This window comes from Lepus europaeus, chromosome 9 (assembly GCF_033115175.1).
Source record: "Lepus europaeus isolate LE1 chromosome 9, mLepTim1.pri, whole genome shotgun sequence".
In the NCBI taxonomy this organism is placed as follows: Eukaryota; Metazoa; Chordata; class Mammalia; order Lagomorpha; family Leporidae; genus Lepus; species Lepus europaeus.
In genome coordinates, this window is record NC_084835.1 from 82,484,634 (window position 1) to 82,505,871 (window position 21,238).

The window sequence follows — 21,238 nt, forward strand, 5'->3', positions numbered from 1 at the left end:
AAAGAAATTTACAATAGTGCCTGCCCACAAACCATGCAATTTGGAAACAGCCAAGAAACAAAACCATAGAGAAGGAGGGATAAATACAACATGTATTAGGGGTTATTATGCAACTACAAAGATTCAATATGACCCTGGCAATATAGCAAAAAATAGTTATGGAAAAGAAGCTATTTCTTATGCTCAGTAGCTAATTTTCAAACATATGTACCTGTATTTGAAACTTTGAGCATTTCACACATTTTTCTGTATCTGAAAAAAAAATGGATCCAGACTGATATTGTGTATCAATATAGCTGAAAACAATATAAAGGTAGCCAAAAGCAAAATTCAGTAAGAATTCTAAAATAGGATATTATTCTGATTGCTGATAAAGTATTTCTGATGTACATTTTGTTCATATTGGAAAAGAATATTTTACAGTTTAGTTTTCCTAGAAAATATGAAATATCTATAATAATATGATTTCAAAGCTTTTAATGAAATATAAAGCTAGATTAAAGTAGCTATATCAAGTCGTAGGTATAATTTGAAACTTAGAAATAATATATAATTCTATTTTGATGAAATATATATTTAAATATCTAACAGTTAATTAAATTTGCTTTTAACATAATTTACAATAAAGATATTATATATTTCCATTTTTAAATGTTCAAGGGCATTAGAACTATGAAAATAACATGAATTTTTAATATAATCTATTCTGGAAAATAATAATTACATATCCCTCAGGATTAATGTATTCAAAACAAAGTTATATAAGAAAAATACATAAAATTTTCTTATATATATTACTACAAGTATGAAATACAAAATACATAAGTATATGAATATGACTTGAAGTGTAAGGAATGTTGAGACAATTGTACTACCACAATAGTGGTAGTAAAAAATTTCATATCTTCCATTCCATAATTCATACATTATGATACACTGAATACATAATTCAAATACATCAGCCCATTTTGGGGCACCTGAATGAGACTACCACATTTTATAAGCATTTAAATAAAATAAAATAAAATCATATGAGAATTTCAGAGACAAGTTTAACCAATATGCAATAGACTAGAGAACATACAACAAAAATCAGGTCAGAAATAATGATAGTTGAAATATTGGGTGTGACCAAAATATGGTCAAATTTATGTTTAAGATAGACTATTTTTAATAATAACTCAACCCATTTTAACAAGCATACATAATACCAAATTTCAACATGCATGCTTTTTTTCTTTTCTTTTTATAAAACTTACTGCTTTGTAAGTTCTCTTCTGTCCAGCATGCTTCCGAATTTGTTCTCCATTTGGCCCAGTTTCCACATGCATCGAATAGATAATGTCAAAGAAATCTTCAACCACAGCTACCCTCCGTAAAGACAGCTTCTCATCTACCCCCACGCCATCCTGGAAGAAAAATAAATAGAACAAAAAATAAAATAAGCCCACAAGTTTAATAAAGTAATTTACATTTAACAACACAACAGGCAATTTTGATAAATGAACGAGGTCAGCTAGTAGGAAATTTCAAAATTATACCATTTTAAACATTACTTACATACAGAACTTTAAGAAACATGATAAAGAAGACATTTTCCATAGTTAATATTAAGTAAATCATGCTTACCCATGAATTCTATCCTATAAATAGAAAACTTGAAGGACTCCACCAAAAACTCCATTAATACTAATAAATGAATTCATCAAAGTTGAAACTACAAAGTCAACATATAAAAATTAGTAGTGTTGGAGCCATCTTTGTGGCACAGCAGGGAAAGCTGGCGCCTCCAATGCCAACATCCCATATTGGCACCAGTTCCTGTCCTGGCTGCTCTACTTCCAACCTAGCTCCCTGCTAATAGCCAGGAAAAGCAGCAAAGAATGGCCCAAATGTCTGGGCTCCTGCTATCCATGTGGGAGACCCAGATGAAATACCTAGCTCCTGGCTCCTGGCTCTGGCCTGGTCCAGCACTGGCTGTTGCAGTCATCTTGGAAGTGAATCAGCAGATGGAAAAAAATTCTCTCTCTCTCTCTCTCTCTCCTTTCCTTCCCTGTAACTCTGACTTTCAAATAAAAAAATAAATCTTCAGAAAAGTTAGTAGTGTTGTTATGCACCAATAGCAAAGTAACTTGAAAAAAATGATAGAGGGGCTGGTGCTGTGGTGCAGCAGGTTAAAGCCCTGGCCTGAAGCACTGGCATTCCATATGGACGCTGGTTCTAGTCCTGGCTGCTCCTCTTCCTATCCAGCTCTCTGCTATGGTCTGGGAAAGCAATGGAAGATGACTCAAATGCTTGGGCCCCTGCACCCACATGGGAGACCCAGAAGAAGCTCCTGGTTCCCAGCTTTGGACCGTCGTCGTAGCTCCAGCCGTTGCAGCCATCCGGGGAGTGAATCAGCGTATGGAAGACCTCTCTCTCTGTCTCTACCTCTCTCTGTAACTCTTTCAAATAAATAAAAATAAATCATTAAAATAAAATAAAATAAAATAAAGAAATCAAGTGCATTTCCAATAGCTACTAAAAAAATCTAGGAATAAATTTAACCAAAGAGATGTAATAACTATAAAATATTCATGAAGGAAACTAAAGTGAACACAAAGAAATAGCAAGATGTTCCAGGTAAATTGAATGTAAGAATCAATAGTATTAAAAATCCCATACCACCCAAATGATTCAAAAATCCAATATAATCTCTTCCAAAATACCAATGACATTTCTTCACAAAACTACTAAAAATACTACAAAATTTGTATGGTGTCACAGAAACTCTGAAGAGTCAAAGCAATCTTGAATAAAAAGAGTAAAGTAGGAGGCATTACACTGTCTGACTTTAAAATGTATTTCAAGGCCGGCGCCACGGCTCACTAGGCTAATCCTCCGCCTTGCGGCGCCGGCACACCGGGTTCTAGTCCCGGTCGGGGCACCGATCCTGTCCCGGTTGTCCCTCTTCCAGGCCAGCTCTCTGCTGTGGCCAGGGAGTGCAGTGGAGGATGGCCCAAGTTCTTGGGCCCTGCACCCCATGGGAGACCAGGAGAAGCACCTGGCTCCTGCCATCGGATCAGCGCGGTGCGCCGGCCGCAGCGCGCTACCGCGGCGGCCATTGGAGGGTGAACCAACGGCAAAAAGGAAGACCTTTCTCCCTGTCTCTCTCTCACTGTCCACTCTGCCTGTCAAAAAAAAAATAATAAAAAAAAATGTATTTCAAAACTACAATACAACTAGAAGCATGGTGTTGGCTTAAAAACAGATACTAAGACACATACAGCAGTGGAACAGAATTAGGGACCCTCAAAGTAAACTCATGCATCTATAGCCAACTGATTTTTAAGGTGCTAAGAACATGCATTAGAAAATCAAAGTCTTTTCAATAAGCGGTGCTGGGGAAACCAGATATCCACTCACAGAACAATGAAACTAGATATCCTCTCACCTCTCACCATATACAAATATCAAGTCAACATGAATTAAAGATCTAAACATAAGACCCAAAACTTTGAAACTGCAAGAAGAAAACATAGGGGAGGGCATTGGAATTAGCTAGGCTTTTTTGGATCAGATCTGCAAAGCACAGTGAATAGAAACAAACAAAAAAAGACAAGTAGGATTTCATCAAATTTAAGAGCTCCTGCTTACCAAAGGAAACCATCAGCACAGTGAAAGAACAAACTACAAAAGAGTAGAACATATTTCTAAGGTATACTTCTGACAAGGGATTATTAATAAGAATATATAAGAAAGGCAAAATGCAATTGCAAAAAACTAAAAGCCAAATAATCCATGTTTTAGTGAGTAGTAAATTTAAAAAGACGTTTCTTGAAGGAAGACATACGAATGGCCTGAAAGATCATGAAAAATTCCCAATATCAGGGAAACATAAACCAAGCCATAATATCACCTCTCTCCAGTAAGACTGGCTATGATCAAAAAGACAAATGGTAACAAATGAGTAACAGCATTGCAGACAAGGGATATATTCTAGCACAGTCACTGCGGATGACACTACAGAGGTACCTTAGAAAGCTAAAAATAGAACTACTATATGATCCATTAGTTGTATTATTGAGTACATATCCACAGGAAATGAAATTATTCTGTCCAAGAGACATCTGTACTACCCACTTTATTGCAGTTATTAACAATAGTCAATAAATAGAAACAATCTTAGTGTCCACCATTTGGTGAATGGATAAGGTATAAATGGAATACTATTCAGCCATAAAAATCATGAAATCTTGTCATTTTCAACACCATGGATAGAACGGGAGTTCATTATACTAGAAGAAATATGCTGAGAGCAGGAAGACAAGCACCTCATGATCTCACTTTTTCATGGAATATAAAAATATCGATCTTACAGAAGTTAAAACTATAATGGTGGATACAGAGCTTGGAAAGGGGAAGGAGGTAGGGATAATACAGAAATGCTAATTATCATATACTAAGCTATAGTTAGAAAGGAGTAAGAACTTCTAGAGTTCTGTCGTACAGAAGGAAACTGTACATAATAGTAATATACCACATATTTCTTTTAAAAAGAACTACAAAAAATGAATTTGAATGTTTCCACATACAGAACTTTGAGATAGATATGTTTACCCTGATTGGACATCATTCAAAGCATCCATTTATAGAGACATCAGATGGTATCCCATTGTTTATGTATTTGTTTGCCATTGTTTATGCCATTGTTTATGTATTTGTTAATTTCTTTAAAAAAGTTGAAGTACTCCATCACAAATTATTTATTGTGCATTTTGTGCCTCCTTGAGCTTCAGGTATTTCTCACATTTTTCCTTTCACATCTTAATCCCCTCTTCTATAAATGGGACCTATGGGTAATACCTCCTTGCCTGTGACATAATTCCTTTATGTAGTTAGTATACAAAGAAGCTGTATGAAACACAAGGCCATCCCGGAAAACTACTGCAACTTAGAAGAGAGTAACTCAAAAAGAATGGTTTCAGGAACCACTTCCTGGTCTAATCCTTTATCATCTGTGATAAAATCAACCTTTCTGAGGTTGGAAACCCAAAGTCAAACACTATCCACCAGGAAAACCATCCATAAAACCTTATCTTTGTTGGCCCATTCATAAAATTTGTACAGTATCCTTTCAGTCTTTCTGTTAAACAGCAAGAACTACAGTATGCATGGGTGCTTGGTGTAGACTTTAAGCCATGGCTCACCCCTTGGGATGCCCACATGCTATGTTAGAGTAAAAGCTACATTCTCCATTCAGCTTCCTGTTAATGTGCACCCTGAGAGGCAACCAGTGATGGCTCAATTAGGTGTATTCTTGTTATGTTTATGGAAAACCTGGATTTAGTTCCCAGTTCCTGGCCTTGGTCTGGCTCAGCTCTGGATGTTACAAGCATATGGGAGTGAAACAGCAGATGGGAGGTGTTTGTGTGTGTGCATGTGTGTGTGTGCCTTTGCCTTCCAAATGTATAACACAAATATATTTTTTTAAATTAAAAAATAAAGGCAGGTATTTTATAGTAGGTATAAACACAAAACTTCAAGTGATGTGGCATGACAGCCTATTTATTCATTTTATCAACAAGTATCCAATAAGATACAAATATATTACCAATGATCTGTTCATTTCCAGAGTTATGAAGATGTATAAGACACAAATAATTAGTTTTTTTTTAAATGGAATTTACAGTCTAGTACAGAAAATATCTGTTGAACAAATAATTGCTAAGGTAACATGCTAAGTGACTTTGTCTTCCATAACAAATTACCACAAAATGAATGGCCTAAAGTGAGAAAGGCATTCTCTCATACTCCTGGATGCCAGAAGTCTAAAACCAAGATGTCGGCATACCTGTACTCCTGCCAGAAGCTCTAAAAGAGATTCTATTCTTCACTTCTTCCAGTTTATGGAATTTTTCACAGCATCCCATGGCTTCAGGCTGTATTACGTGGCCTTTTCCTCTTCATGTATTTCTCTTATATGGACTTGTATGCCAAAACTTAGGACCCAGCAAGATAAGCCAAGATGATTGCCTCATCTCAAGATTCTTAATTTAATTCCACCTACAATGACCCTTTTCCCACACATGGTAATATTTACAACTTCCAGGAATTAGGACTTGCTGTCACTAGTGGCCAACACTCAACCAACTAAAGGCCATAGGTGTTAGACCACAGGAGATATACACTGTGTTACAGGAGCATGTGTTAGGGATGCTTCACATCATAGGTTAATAGTCAACATTATTTAAAGAAATCAGAAGTCAATACTTACCAAAGTGACATTGGAATTACATATACTACCAGAAGGAAATGATCTGTCACCCTCCTGTCATATGGACCTCTTTATTCTCAACTATGATTCAAGCTCATTTCATATACTCTATGTTTAAAACTTAAATATGTCTTCAGAGGTTGTACATACAACATAAGTAAACAAAAATATATGATAAGAGACAAAGAAGTAATTAGGAGATTCTAAAAAATGAAGATACATATTCAATGAACCTGGAGCTTAACAAATTCCAAACAGCATTTTAGCAAGGAAATTCATAAATTAACTACATATCGTAAAAACATTGAATGTTTAAGACAAGGACAAAATTTTGGAAGCAGTAAGAGATAAATGACCCATCACATAAAAGGAAACGCCAGTTAAGACTAACAGTTAACTTAGCAAAAGAAACAATAGAAGCTAGAAGGCAATGGGATGACATATTTAATTGCTAAACATAAAACATAAAACTGTCAGCCAAGAACATTTATCTAGAAAAAACTGTATTAAATAGATTGAGGTTAAACAAAGACATTCATAGATTTAAAAAACTGAGAGAAACCAACACTAGTAAAAATAATTTACTGGGGCCTGCTGTGGTGTAGTGGGTAAAGGCATCACCTGCAGTGCCGTCATCCCATATGAGCACCGGTTTGAGTCCCAGCTGCTCTACTTCAGATCCAACTCTCAGCTATGGCCTGGGAAAGCAGTGAAAGATGGCCCAAGTTTTTGGGCCCCTGTACCTGCATGGGAAACCCAGAAGAGGCTCCTGGTTCCTGGCTCAGACTGGTACAGCTCCAGCTGTTATGGCCACCTGGGGAATGAACCAGTGGATGGAAGACCTCTCTCTCCCTCTCTGCCTCTGGCTCTCTGTAACTCTGCCTTTCAAATAAATAAATCAATCTTAAAATAAGTTTATAAAGAAGAAATTCTGAACTCACATGCCTTTTCATTTCAAAGTGTACCATAAATACAAGCAGTAAGTATGACATTGGCGTGGAAATTGACACACAGATCAGTAAAATAGAACTGAGATTGCAGAAAAAGACTTTGTTTATTCAATTCATTTTCAACAGGAGTCTCAGGACAACGCAGTGAGAACGTGAAAGTGATAATCAAGAGGTATCATGTTCAGAGATACTGATATCATTATAATAAAATCAAAATGTCATTCAGTTAAAAGACTGACACACAGTTCTGCATGTTTATCTAGGACTTTATAGGATCTATTTGGAAGATAATATTTCTGAAATTCAAATTCAATCTCTTTTGAAATTCCTGACTTCCAACTATCTGATAAAACCAGACAAGAAGAATTGATATAGAAATAAGCATTATAAGAGTCAATCTCTCTCCTGAAATTCTGCCTGTCTGTCATTCTCCAGGAGACTGTGCCTGCTTGGGAGTTAATATGGCAATGTTTGAAAACACAAGGACACTAGTACATGACTCAAGCATACTATTCAACAGGGCAGTTTTTGAGAATTTTTCACTCAGTAAAAAATACTTGAAAGTCAAATTTTGATCTAGCAAATATGACTTCTATTGAAAGAATCCTTATTTAAATTATAGTAGAAAACTCACTCAGGCTAATAAAGCACACATACTATCTAGGAATCAATGGATGAAAATATTTACCACTTTTCCTTCCTCAGTCAAGCTTTTATCACCTAACGATCCTAACTGATGCCCTAATTGATGAATTATTATCATCATCAAGGTGTTGACACTATGCAGAGCAATTTTAGTGAAACTTTTAGAAATGAAAGCATTATTACAGGCTGCCAATTTATATACAACAAATAAATAATGATATAATAAAGAAAAAAGATGTCATAGTGAAAAAATACAAATTTCAACATTCAATTTTCAAGAATTTTTAGTTCAAGAGATCATGTATAGGCCGGCGCCGCAGCTCACTTGGCTAATGCTCCGCCTGCAGTGCCGGCACCCCGGGTTCTAGTCCCAGTTGGGGCGCCAGATTCTGTCCCGGTTGCCGCTCTTCCAGTCCAGCTCTCTGCTGTGGCCCGGGAGTGCAGTGGAGGATGGCCCAAGTGCTTGGGCCCTGCACCCGCATGGGAGACCAGGAGAAGCACCTGGCTCCTGGCTTCAGATCAGCGCAACACGCCGGCCATGGCAGCCATTTGGGGAGTGAACCAACGGAAGGAAGACCTTTCTCTCTGTCTCTCTCTCTCACTAACTCTGCCTGTCAAAAAAATAAAAAAATAGCCGGCGCCGTGGCTCAACAGGCTAATCCTCCGCCTTGCAGCGCCGGCACACCGGGTTCTAGTCCCGGTCGGGGCACCGATCCTGTCCCAGTTGCCCCTCTTCCAGGCCAGCTCTCTGCTGTGGCCAGGGAGTGCATTGGAGGATGGCCCAAGTCTTTGGGCCCTGCACCCCATGGGAGACCAGGAGAAGCACCTGGCTCCTGCCATCGGATCAGCGCGGTGCGCCGGCCGCAGCACGCTACCGCGGCGGCCATTGGAGGGTGAACCAACGGCAAAAGGAAGACCTTTCTCTCTGTCTCTCTCTCTCACTGTCCACTCTGCCTGTCAAAAAAATAAATAAATAAATAAATAAATAATAAAAAAATAAATAAAAAACAACAGAGGGGGTTGGTGCCGTGGCACACTGGGTTAATCCTACACCTGCGGTGCCGGCATCCCATATGGGCTCTGGGTTCTAGACCCAGTTGCTCCTCTTCCAGTCCAGCTCTCTGCTGTGGCCTGGGAAGGCAGTGGAGGATGGCCCAGGTGTTTGAGACCTGCACCCGCATGGGAGGCCAGGAAGAGACACCTGGCTCCTGGCTTTGGATTGGCATAGCACCGGCCGTAGCAGCCATTTGGGGAGTGAACCAATGGAAGGAAGACCTTTCTCTCTGTCTCTCTGTCTGTCTGTCTCTCTCTCTCTCTCTCTCTCTCTCTCTCTCACTGTCTGTAACTCTGTCCATCAAATAAATAAATAATAAATAAATAAACAGAAAAAACATATCTTGCTAAGTAAAGAATCCATAAGAAATTTTCCAAGTACAAAAACGTTTACTTTATGCAAAACTTTTACTCTTATTACATATAAAATATCATGTTAATAAACCAAATTAAGAATTTTTAATTGGCAGGATGTTTTACTTAAAATCTTCCAATGGGGGCCGGCGCTGTGGCGCAGTAGGTTAATGCTCTGCCTGCAGCGCCGGCAAACCATATGAGCACTGGTTTTAGTCCCGGCCGCTCCTCTTCCAATCCAGCTTTCTGCTATGGCCTGGGAAATCAGTAGAAAATGACTCAAGTTCTTGGGCCCCTGCACCCACTTGGGAGACCCAGAAGAAGCTCCTGGCTCCTGGCTTTTGATCAGCCCAGCTCTGGCCATTGCAGCCATTCAGGGAGTAAGTTAGCAGATGGAAGATGTTTCTCTCTGTTTCTCCATCCTTCCCTCTCTCTGTCTATAACTCTACCTCTCAAATAAATAAATAAAATCGTTTTTTTTAAAAAAAACCTTTTCCAATGTATGTGTCTCTGACTATAGTTTTGAAAGGGAAACAAAAGCATAACTTGTAGAATTTTGAATGGATTATATTTCAAGGAAATAAAAATAGTACAAAGCAACATCAGCAGAAAAAGAAAGGAAGGTTTTTGTTTAAGATTTATTTATTTACGTGAATGTCAAAGTCACAGAGAGAGGGGGAGAGACATATAGAGAGATCTTCCATCCTCTGGTTCACTCCTCAGATGGCCTCACAGCCAGGACTGCTCCAGGCTAAAGCAAGGAACCAGGAGCTTCCATGCCTCCCGCATGGGTGATAGGGGCCCAAGCACTTGAGCCATATTCCATTGTTTTCCAGGCCACCAGCATGAGCTGGATCGGAAGTAGAGCAGCCAGGACATGAACTGATGCTCAAATGGGATGCCAGCACTGCAGGCAGCAGCTTAACCCATTGCTAGCTCCAAAAAGGAAGTATTCCAACCTGATCTATTTCAATCTAATAATAATAAAAAAAGTCTTTCTATAAAAAGCAAACTTATACAAAATTTATTAACTTTGTGCTTACAATTTGTAAAATCATAGGAAGTTTAATTCTCTTCCCAAAATCAATGATTTATCCAATAAAACAGTACTGAACTCCAAGTTTATGTTTCTTCAACATTATCAGAAAATAATTACAATTTTCTAGAATATTTATTCTCACAAGCAAAAATGCAATTTCTGCCTGCCCCCCCCCAAAAAAATTGGAAAAACACTGCTTTGCCATGTGTCCAGATTCTGGTAAAATAAGCTTTATTTGTCAGATATTGTCTTACACGAAGGACTTCACATCACTTCACTGGCAATGCTGTTGCTGCCCTTGAAGTAGAAATGACTTTCAATTTTGAGGTATTGATCAACCAGTTATTATTTGGACTGAGCATTTCTCTGTCTTCTCATTATTTCATTATGCTAGCATCGGTTAAACAGTTGTATGTAGTAGCCAAGAAAAAAAATAAAAATTATATTTTTCTTCCTAAAATTGAATTAATATAATTTTATAGTTTATTTAAAGATTGGACCATTTGAGCCATCTCTTTCGGTCATCATTGCAGGTAGCTCAATCTTACAGTTACATTATTTTATATTTTCCCTTAACTAACAGGTGTAATCATTACACAAAACAGCACTAAATTCTGTCTTATACCTTTGGGGCTAGGAGTAAGTAAAAAAAATGAAATTGAGAGATGCCAATATTTATAGTAACTTTAATGATTAAAAACAAAAAATAGGCCAAAAGACTTATGATGCCTATGCCAATAACCCATAATACACAAGTATATTTGGATAAGAAAGCTAAAAGAATTATTTAAAGTAATGTCTCATTGTGCTTTTAAACTGTATATGTGAAATATGTTCCCTTTATAGAAATTTAAATTTTTAAAATTTTTTCTTAATTTAAGTTAAACAAATTTCATATATTTGATATATACAGATTTAGAGACATAATGATACTTCCCATTCTACCTCCTACCCATGCTCCCATCCTTCAAATTTTTTAAAAGAAAAAAATATACTTTTTGAGTTAAGAAATTGTATTAGCAGTCATAATAGCCAGAACAGAAATACTTGTTACTTTATAAAAATTCTGGGAGTTGTAACCTTGTGGTACATGTGGCCACAAAAGTAAGAATTTTTGACCTAAATACAGGCAAGAAATCAAAGCCTAGAGAAAGAATATTCTTCACTGTTCAGTTGATCAGAAGAATTGCAATAGAGTTTCACTGGGAGGTAAACAGGGAGATTTATCAAATAAAGATAGATCTCTATCAAAACTTTGTTATCATACTTCCCTTTTGTTGCAGAATAATATTCTATTGCATGGCTATGCCGTAATTTTCCATTTTCCAGACAATGGACATCTAGGTGGGTTCGAATTTGGCACAATCCTGAATAAAGCTACTACTGTATTTTAATGTGACTTTTCACTCTAAGAAATACTATACAATGAGCTCATTAAGAGAACTGATGAGAATTCTGAAAATTTAATACCTAAAATAACTGCTATTATATAACGTATGATGAGTATAATTAGCAAATGTCTAAAATGTAATTTGTTTCTTTACAATCTAGTTTTATAGAATTTTCTTTCCAGGAAGCTATTTCACCCTGTAGGCAGTGGGAAGTGATGCCATATTATGCTACTTTCACGTAACCTATTGTGTTCCATTATTCATCACCTAAGTTGCTGTGGGTAACTTTCTTACATTTCTCTGGCTCTTGGTTTACTCATCTGAAATGTGAAGATAAGTATAACATTATTCTGGCTTTACTTGAGGATTAATTGGATTTTACCTAAATTGAATAAGCACTCAACAAATGTTATTTCTTATTTTATGATAGGTAATACATATCCTTCCTTCAATTTTCCGCACATATGACATAAACAGACAAAGTATTGAGGAGAGTGCCCTCAAGCATGTGGGAAACAAGTAAAGGACATCCAGAGTGGACAGCACAATGTAAAGGCAGAATATAAGAGTTAGAGGACTCCCACTAACTGACTTCAAGGCTTATGATAAAGCCTCAATAATCAAGATAGTGTGGTATTGGGGAAAGAATCGACAAAATGATCAATGGAACAGAATAGAGAACCCAGAAATAGACCCACAGAAATGCACCAACTGATAACTGACAAAGGAACAAAGGCAAAGGTGAATACAACAGAGAAAAGATAGTCTCTTCAGCAAGTGGTGCTGGAACAAATGGACACCAGGGTGCAAAAGAAAAAAAAATCTAGATGCAGACCTTATATCCTTTAAAAATTTGACCAAAATGGATAATAGAACTAAATGTAAAATGAAAACTATACAGAGGTTATCAAAGATAACACAGGAGAAAATCTAGATGACCTTGGGCATGGTTAGGGATTTGTTTTCATCTACTTGTAAGGTGGGGGGGGGGGGGGAGTGGAGAGGAAGAGAGAGAGAATCTTCCATCTATTGATTTACTCTCCAAATGCCCACAACAGCCACATCAAAGCAAGGAGTCAGGAACTCTAGCCAGGTGTCCAAGATGGGTAGCAGGGGGCCCAAGCACTTGGCCTTCATCCATTGCCTCCCAGGATATATTAGTAAGAAGTTGCATTGGAAGTGGAGGCAACAGGACTCAAACAAGCACTCTGATTTGGGATATGGGCATCCAAACAGACAACTTCACCTACTGTTCCACAACACTTGCCTCTGGATATAGCTTTTTAAATACAGCACTGATGGCACCATCTATGAAGGAAATAATTGATGAGCTAAACTTCATTAAAATAAAAAATTTCTGCTCTTTGAAAAATACTGGGAAGATAATGAGATGGTAAGCCACAGATACGAAAAAACACAAGTTAGCCAAAAGCATCTTATAACTAACCATTATGCAAAAAAGAACTTCTAAAACTCTACAGTAAGCAAATAACCTGATTTAAAGAAGATTTACACATGGCAAACAAAGATATGAAAAGATGACCCACTGGGGCCGGCTCTGTGGCGCGGAACGTTAATCCTCCGCCTGTGGCACTGGCATCCCATATGGATGCTGGTTCTAGTCCTGGCTCCTCCTCTTCCAATCCAGCTCTCTGCTGTGGCCTGGGAAAGCAGTAGAAGATGGCTCAAGTGCCTGGGCCCTACACCCACATGGGAGACCAGGAAGAAGCACCTGGCTCCTGGCTTCGGATCGGCACAGCTCTGGCTGTTGTGGCCATCTGGGGAGTGAACCAACAGAAGGAAGACTTTTCTTTCTGTCTCTCTCTCTCACTGTCTGACTCTACTTCTCAAATAAATAAATAAAATCTTTTTTTAAAAAAAGATGACCCACATCCCATATAATGTGGGAAATGTAAATTAAAACAATAAGTTACAAATTCATACATGTTATAGTGGTCGAAATCCAGATCACTAACACCACTAATAGCTGGGAGGATATGGAGGAATAGGAACTCTCATTCACTGCTCACTGTGATACAAAATACTCTAGACACTTTGGAAGGAAGCTGGACAGTTTTTACAAAGTAAAACACAACTTGTACCATACAATCTCAATTCAGCAATCACACTCCTCGGAGTTTACCCAAAGGAACTGAAAATGTGACTCCATACAAAAACCTATACACAGATGTTTCTAATAGCTCTACTCATAATTGCCAAAATGTACAGGCAGACAAGAAGTCCTTCAGTAGGTGAGTGGATAAACAAACTGTAGCACATGCAAAGGGAGTATTATTTAGCACTAAAAAGAGATGAATGATCAAGCTATGGAAAGACATGAAGGAAATTTAAATGCACATTATTAAACAAAAGAAGTGAATCTGAAAGTGCTACACACAGTATGATTCCTACTCTGTGACATTATGGAAAAGACAAAACTGTGGACTTTTTGAGATTCAATGATTTTTTACAGCCCTTGTCTCTTCTGTTGAGGAACAGTGTTTTTTTTTTTTTTAATTTTTTTTCCATACTATTTGTTTAACTCTTTTACTTAGTGCAGGGTTAACTTTATGATTGTTAGCTAAACTGAAAGTAGATATTTGTAAAATTAAGAGTAGAAATGGGAGAGAGAGGAGGAAGGAGGATTGGAGAGTGTACAGAGGGAGGGAAGGGTGAGTAGTATCATTATGTCCCTAAATCTGTATATATGAAATACATGAAACTCATATAACTTAAACAAAATTTAAAAAGAAGAAAACTTTGGAGAAAGACGATCAATGGCTGCCCTAGTTATGAATGAATGAGATGTAGAACTTTGGGACAATGGAAGTATCTAGGAAATAAACAGATTGTTCCCATTTGTATCTATTAAAAATAATGCTGCTGAGCCCAGCGCTGTGGCATAGCAGGTAAAAGCTGCTGCCTGCAGTGCTGGCACCTCATGTGGGTGCTGGTTAGAGTCCTGGCTGCTCCACTTCCAATCCAGCTATCTGTTATGGCCTGGAAAACCAGAGGAAGATAGTCCAAGTCCTCGGCCCCTGCACCTGTGTGGGAGACCCAGAAGATGCTCCTGGCTCCTGGCTTTGGATCAGCCCAGCTCTGGTCACTGCAACCATTTGAGGAGCAAACCAGCAGATGGAAGACCTCTCTCTCTTCTCTCTGCCTCTGCCTCTCTGTAGTTCTGCCTTTTGAATAAGTGAATAAATCTTTAAAGAAAAAATAATGCTGCTGTGCATATTTTGTTCATATTTTTGGTATACTCATGTATTCACTTCTTTTGGAAATGTAACTTACAGTAGATCTGCTTAGTCAAAAGGTATATTCATTTTCACCTTATGGTGTTTACAATGTTTATCAAATAATCAAAAATTTCTAGAAGCTCTGTAGTAACAAAACAAGAAGAACCTGTTTCTTAAACATCCTTAATTTATAGCCCCCTCCAGTATACTATTATTAGTGGATATTTGTAATTATACATTGGACACAACCTATAAAACATACAACACCAATAGTGGACTCCATGTAAAGGATAGACTATGAGAACTATGTCCTATCAATGCAGGTTCATTAGTTTTAATAAATGAACTACTCTGGTTCAGGATGTTGATAACTGGGGAGTCTCAGAGGCTACAGGACAGAGTACATGGAATTCTCTGTTCTTTTGTTCAATATTGCTATGAACCTAAAGACTATTTTAAAAAATGGATAGGGGGAGGAAAAGGCCATGGACCCCTTTCAACAGTGAAAAATTTGCTTTTATGTGTGGCAACAAAGGAAAATTATTCAAATTATCCTTAGACAAAATTATCTAATCTAAATTTAGATAATTAAAAAATAATTGAGAATGCAATGAAAATTAAAATATAACAACAAAATCTTTTGTAGTCCTTTTTCATGCATGCTTCTCTTAGACTATTCCTACATTTTTTAAAATGATTCACAATGAAAAACAAAGCTTGCCAAGGAAATAAAGCATATGTTTCTGTTTATGTTTCTTGTAAAAAGAAACATACCTTCTATTATGAGATAACTAGAAAGCATCAATAGTGTAGCTTAAAAGGCAGAGTCCCCAGGTAATGTAAATTTCTAGGGTTAAAAGATTGAAACAAAAACATCCATCTGGAAATAGGATTCTCAGGGCAGGCATCATGAGGCCCAGATTAAGTTGTCACTTTAAACTCACTTCCCACATCACAGGGCCTCATTTGAGTCCTGGAGCCTCTTCTTCCAATACAGCTCCCTGCTAATGTAGATGGTCTAAGTACTTGGGACCCTGCCATCCATGAGGGAGATGTGGGTGGAGTTCCTAACCTGGCTTCTGCCTGGCTTGGCTCCAACTGTTGCAGGCACATAGGGAGTGAACAAGCAATTGAAAGATCACTCTCTTGCTGACTCCCTCTCCCTCTCTATCACCTTGCCTTTCAAAATAAGTAAATAAGGGAAAATAAAATAGGACTCTTAAAAACAATCCACATGCAGTGGAAAAATTGGCTGGAAGAAAATATGCCCATTTATAAACAGACACAACAAAGTGACTTGTTTAACTTGATTTGGCTCCTGGTTGTGAAAGAAAAATTATCACTATTTGAGAAAACTATTATTGAAAACTGATAGAGCTATGAGACTGCAGATTTCGGAAATACAATGAATCCCAACTAGGACAATTTTGTTTTCAAAAATTCACTTTTGACAACATACAAGTAAAACTGTGGATAATCAGACTATAGTAAGAAGCAACCAGAAAGTTAAGACAGTTCATCCTTAAGGAAAAATATGGCAAACGTCTCAGCATCTGCAAAGTCTGAAGGTGGTAGAAAACAGCTTCATGATTCTGAGAGTAATACTATCACTGTGGCTTTGTGTAACCAAGTAGATTAGCATTCAACAATAACAAAACTTTCAGGCAAGAAAAACCATAAACATTACCACTCTTATTAAGGAAATTAAAGAAAATACTTTAGACGAGAGAAAATTTCTAGAAGATTCCAGAAAGGAAATATAAAAATGAGAAGTATAATTCATTTGAAATAGTTTAGATATATTTAGCATTTTTTCCCAAAAATAATAAGTGATATTCTCAAGGAGTCATTAGTCAGGCACTATTATCTTCAATTTTTAAGAGGAAAAGGAAGCATGGACAATTCAAAGAAATATTCCAAAACTAAGTTAGGCTTGCTCTATATTAAAGAAACAACTGGGCTGTACTCATTTGTGTCTATTAAAAATGATGTTTCTGTGAAAGTTTTGATCATATTTTTTGTACATGCATGTACTCATTTCTTTTGGATATACAACAAACAGAAGAATTTCTTGGTCATATATGGGGCATATTTGCGTTCACATTACACTATTTCCAATATTTATGAAATAATCAGAAATTTCTAGAAGGGCTGTTGTCATAAAACAAAATGAACTCAATTCTTAAACATCCTTATTTTATATCTCCCTTTGGTATACACCAAGCATCTGTGCTGTCTCTTTCCTTAAGATTGTAATATCATTAACATATGTTAAAATATTCTATGAAAATAATATTTTCTGAGTGATTAATATGTATTCAAGACTGTGGTAAACACAAGCATTATCATTTTTCATCTTCATGATGATCATCTATTATGCCCATTTCACAGGTAGGGAAGCTGGGGATCAGTGAAATGAATATAGTCGTTCCCCATAGTCACACATCAAGGAAATGGACAGCAATGCAAGAGTAAAATAATGAAGATAGCACATCCTGGGGATCATTTCCAAAGATCATAGTCCCTATGGAAAGAACCTAACTAAATGCACAGAGGCATATATGTATCATATTGTTTATAGAATACTAAGTGTGTTAAGAGAGAGGGACTGTACTGTAATACAGAAACCTCTAAATATTGTTGCTTAAGTAAGACAAAAGCTTATTTATCTCTCATGTAATAGTCCAGTGATCCACAGCCAGGACGGAAGCTCTGCCACCTGGAACAATTGGCTGCCAAGGTTTCTCAGACACTGCTATTGCCCAGCCAGAAGTAAAACTGAAGAAAACATACAGGAAGTAAGTCACATGCATCACTTCTGTTCATATATCATTAACCTAAACTTCATTATACATCCACACCTAGAGACCAGGTAGGTTTAAAAATGTAGTCAGAAGGTAGGTCAAATACAGTCACCTGTCCAGCTGAAACTCAGAGGGTGTGGTTACTAAAAGAACAAAAAAAATACAAACCATAAGTGGAAGCCTGTGGTCTCATTTCCTGGTCAATTCTGTCAGACACAGAGTATGTATTAATACATAAGAGGAAACCAATAGAATAGCAAGTGAAAATCAATTTGGGGGAGACCGAATGCCAATCTGAAGAGAATGAGCTAATAAAACAGTGAGAAGTCTTTTTAAATTATCTTAATTTGAAATATAACATGGAGACAAAAGTGTACAAATTATAAGTGCACAACTTCATGAACTTATGCAAATTAAGCACAGTCATATCAGAATCACCCAGGTCGATCACAGGTGGCAGCACCCCACCATCTCCCTCAAGCCCCTTCCCAATCCCTAACCTCACTCACCTCCACAAAGAACCACCACCATAACTTTTCAAAATAGATTACATTGCCTATTTTGTTATGCCACAATGTTTGTGGGATTTATGCATGTCATATTATGTAGCAGTATTTTAGTATTTTTATTGCTGCCTAGTATTCTATATTAGAAAATGCCATAATTTATGTAATAATTTTCCTCAAGATAGATGTTAAAGTTTTTTCCACTTCTGAGCTATTAGAAATAATAATACTACCTCAGTTTCTTTCATGGTTTTTCATGCAGCATTCATTTCTTTTGCATATATGCTCAAGGAGAAGAGTGTCTTCATATAACATATTTATAATCAACATTTATAGATTCAGCTAAACAGATTTTCTCAAAAGGATGTCTCAATGCATTGTCCTTCTAGCAGTACATGAACATTCTACATGCTAGGCATTCTCACCAACACTTGGGAATGTCAATCTTTGTCATTATAATCATTCTCCAATTAGTATTTGGGTAGCCCCCTTTGCTGACTATCACTTCTCCTTGTCATTTACCCAATTTTAATTGGGTGGCCTGAATTTCATTTATTTATGACCACTCTTTTTTATGTTTTAATTTTGCTTATTATTATTTTAATTGGACACAGTTAAAGAATGCAGTATGATAATTCAATACAAGCATTCAACATATTAAGATGAAATCAGGTTACTCTTTATAACCTAAATAGGAGTCCTCGGCCAGTGTGTAACTTTCTACTCAGTGAATAGCTTTTAATTTTTTGAATGAAGGGTGCCAAGAACAGTTCCATATTTTGAGATATTAATCTTCCATGAATATATATATATGAAAGTTAATCAGAGAGCTGTTAATCAGAAATGTTAAAAAATATAACATATATATTCCTTGAGAAGGGTAACGAGGGCATAACTCAGACAGAGGGAACAAAACAGAAAAGAAAGGAAAAAGGTTGACAGATATTTTATAAAGGATTGCCTCATTCATTTATTTACTCAGTACAGAGAAATGTTGAAAACTAAGTCGGAAAATTATGAGATGTAGGCCATAAATGACATGGAGTGATTACTCAATTAAAAAAAGCAGTCCAAATTGGCTAAAATAGAAACTTAGTAAAATGAATCTTTGGAATTGCTGGGAGCATTTATTACCAAATCTGCAAGTCATGAGGATCACCAACTAGCAGCAAGGCCAAGTTTTTTCCGACTTGGCATGCTATCATCCTGGCCATTATTAACAACTTCATGCTCATTTTCTTTCAAATCATTTTGTAAAAGAAAAACAAAATGACATATATGCTTAAAGAAAGCAAGATTCAAAAATAAGAAAGGGACAGATAATTTTTTCCTAAAGGAAGATTTCATTGAGAAGGGAGTTTGAGGAGCAGCTAACCTGGAATATGCATCTGTCAAAATATTTTCTATTTCCTCCCACCCTAGCCACTATGCCTCTAATATTATAATTCTTAGTCTTACTAAATAAGTTATAAAGAAAGGCTGCAAAATTTCCTCCTAATGATTACATTCAAATGATTTTCAGGCTCAGGACCTTCACAGTACCAAGAGGATCTGATGAAACAGCTGGACAACCTGAAGGTGGAGCTGTCCCCGCTGTGCTTGGCCAAACTAACAGATGGCACTGTAGCCAAGCTCTCCAAGCCCAGAGATATCTGCAAATCATCGCCCAGACCGGAAAGAAAACCACAGGAAATTCTAGAAGGGCAAGAAGTACATATCCCTTGACCCCAACCCAACAAGACTCATGCCACACCAGCTCAACAAGCATGAGGAGAATCTGAAGACCAAGAAGCAGCAGAAAGAGCAGCTGAACCCTCTACCGAAGCTTCATGGCATCAGTAAAAACATAAAACAGCTAAAAAAATGTTTTTCAGGGTCGAGTATTTGGCAAAGCAGCTAAGATGCCACTTGGGGGCTGGCATTGTGGAGTAGACGGTTAAGCTGCTGCCAATGACACTGCATCCCATATCAGAGTGCCAGTTTGTATCTCAGCAGCTCCACTGCCATGCCAGCTGTCAGCCAAGGTCCTGGAAAAGCAGTGGAAGAAGGCCCAAGTACTTGGGCCCTGGGCCTCCCATATGGGAAATGTGGCTGGAGTTCCAGGATCCAGGCTTCAGCTCGGCCCAGCCCAAGGACTGTGGCCATTTAGGGAGTAAACCAGAATGATGTGATCATTCCCCCCACTCCCAGTGTGTGTGTGTGTGTGGTGTTTGTGTGTGTGTGTGTGTGAGAGAGAGAGAGAGAGAGAGAGAGAGAAAGAAAGAGAGAGAGAGAAACTCAAATAATAGAAATAAAATGTTTTAAAAAAATAAACCATGCCACTTGGGATGCCTCCATCATATACTTGTGCCTGGGCTTAAGTCTTGGCTCTGCATTTGATTTTAGTTCTTCTTAATGCACACTCTAGAAGGCAACAGATGATAGCTCAAGTATTTGGGTTCCTGTCACCCACATGTGAAACCTACATTGAGTTTCCAGCTCTGGCTTTGGCCTGGCCCAGATCTGGGTGTTGTGGCTATTTGGGTAGTGAAACAGTAGACAGAAGATCTCTCTGTCTCTGTCTCTGTCTCTGTCTCTCTCTCTCTCTCTGTCTTACCCCCCTTTCAAATAAGATAAAGAAATAAAAGGTTTTTTAAATGTTTTACACAGATATTAAGCTTTATGGCATTGTCATCAACATCATCATCTAATATTTATTGAACACATACCATTCATTATTATAATGTGTTACATACATCCCTTAATCTGCGTAAAGTCCTAAAAAATAAGTATTATTACTATCATTCCTAAACTGTACCCAGAAGAAAAGGAACAGAAAAGGTAAGCAATTTGCCCACAATGACACTTCTAGTAAATCATGGAGCATGGATCTGAGCCAAGGCAGACTAATTCTGGAGCATGCTTTCATGAGCACTATTTTCTATCTTCTCCTTATCAGATATTATGTATCTAAACTGATAGTTACAGTGCCGAAAAAGAAGAATCATAACAATTAGGATTT

The 21,238-nt window shown here is 37.3% G+C and overlaps 1 protein-coding gene across 3 annotated transcripts in view; it reads right to left on the reverse strand.

Moving 5' to 3' along the window:
• NOL4 (nucleolar protein 4) overlaps positions 1-21,238 on the reverse strand; it is a 369,495-nt gene that overhangs the window by 292,080 nt on the left and 56,177 nt on the right. For 2 of the 3 annotated variants that reach the window (XM_062200260.1, XM_062200258.1), the window contains exon 2: positions 1,260-1,409. In XM_062200260.1, the coding sequence (XP_062056244.1) occupies positions 1,260-1,409 (150 nt within the window). Of the gene's footprint in view, positions 1-211; positions 275-1,259; positions 1,410-21,238 lie in introns of all 3 variants that reach the window. The other variant, XM_062200259.1, reaches the window with a different exon arrangement.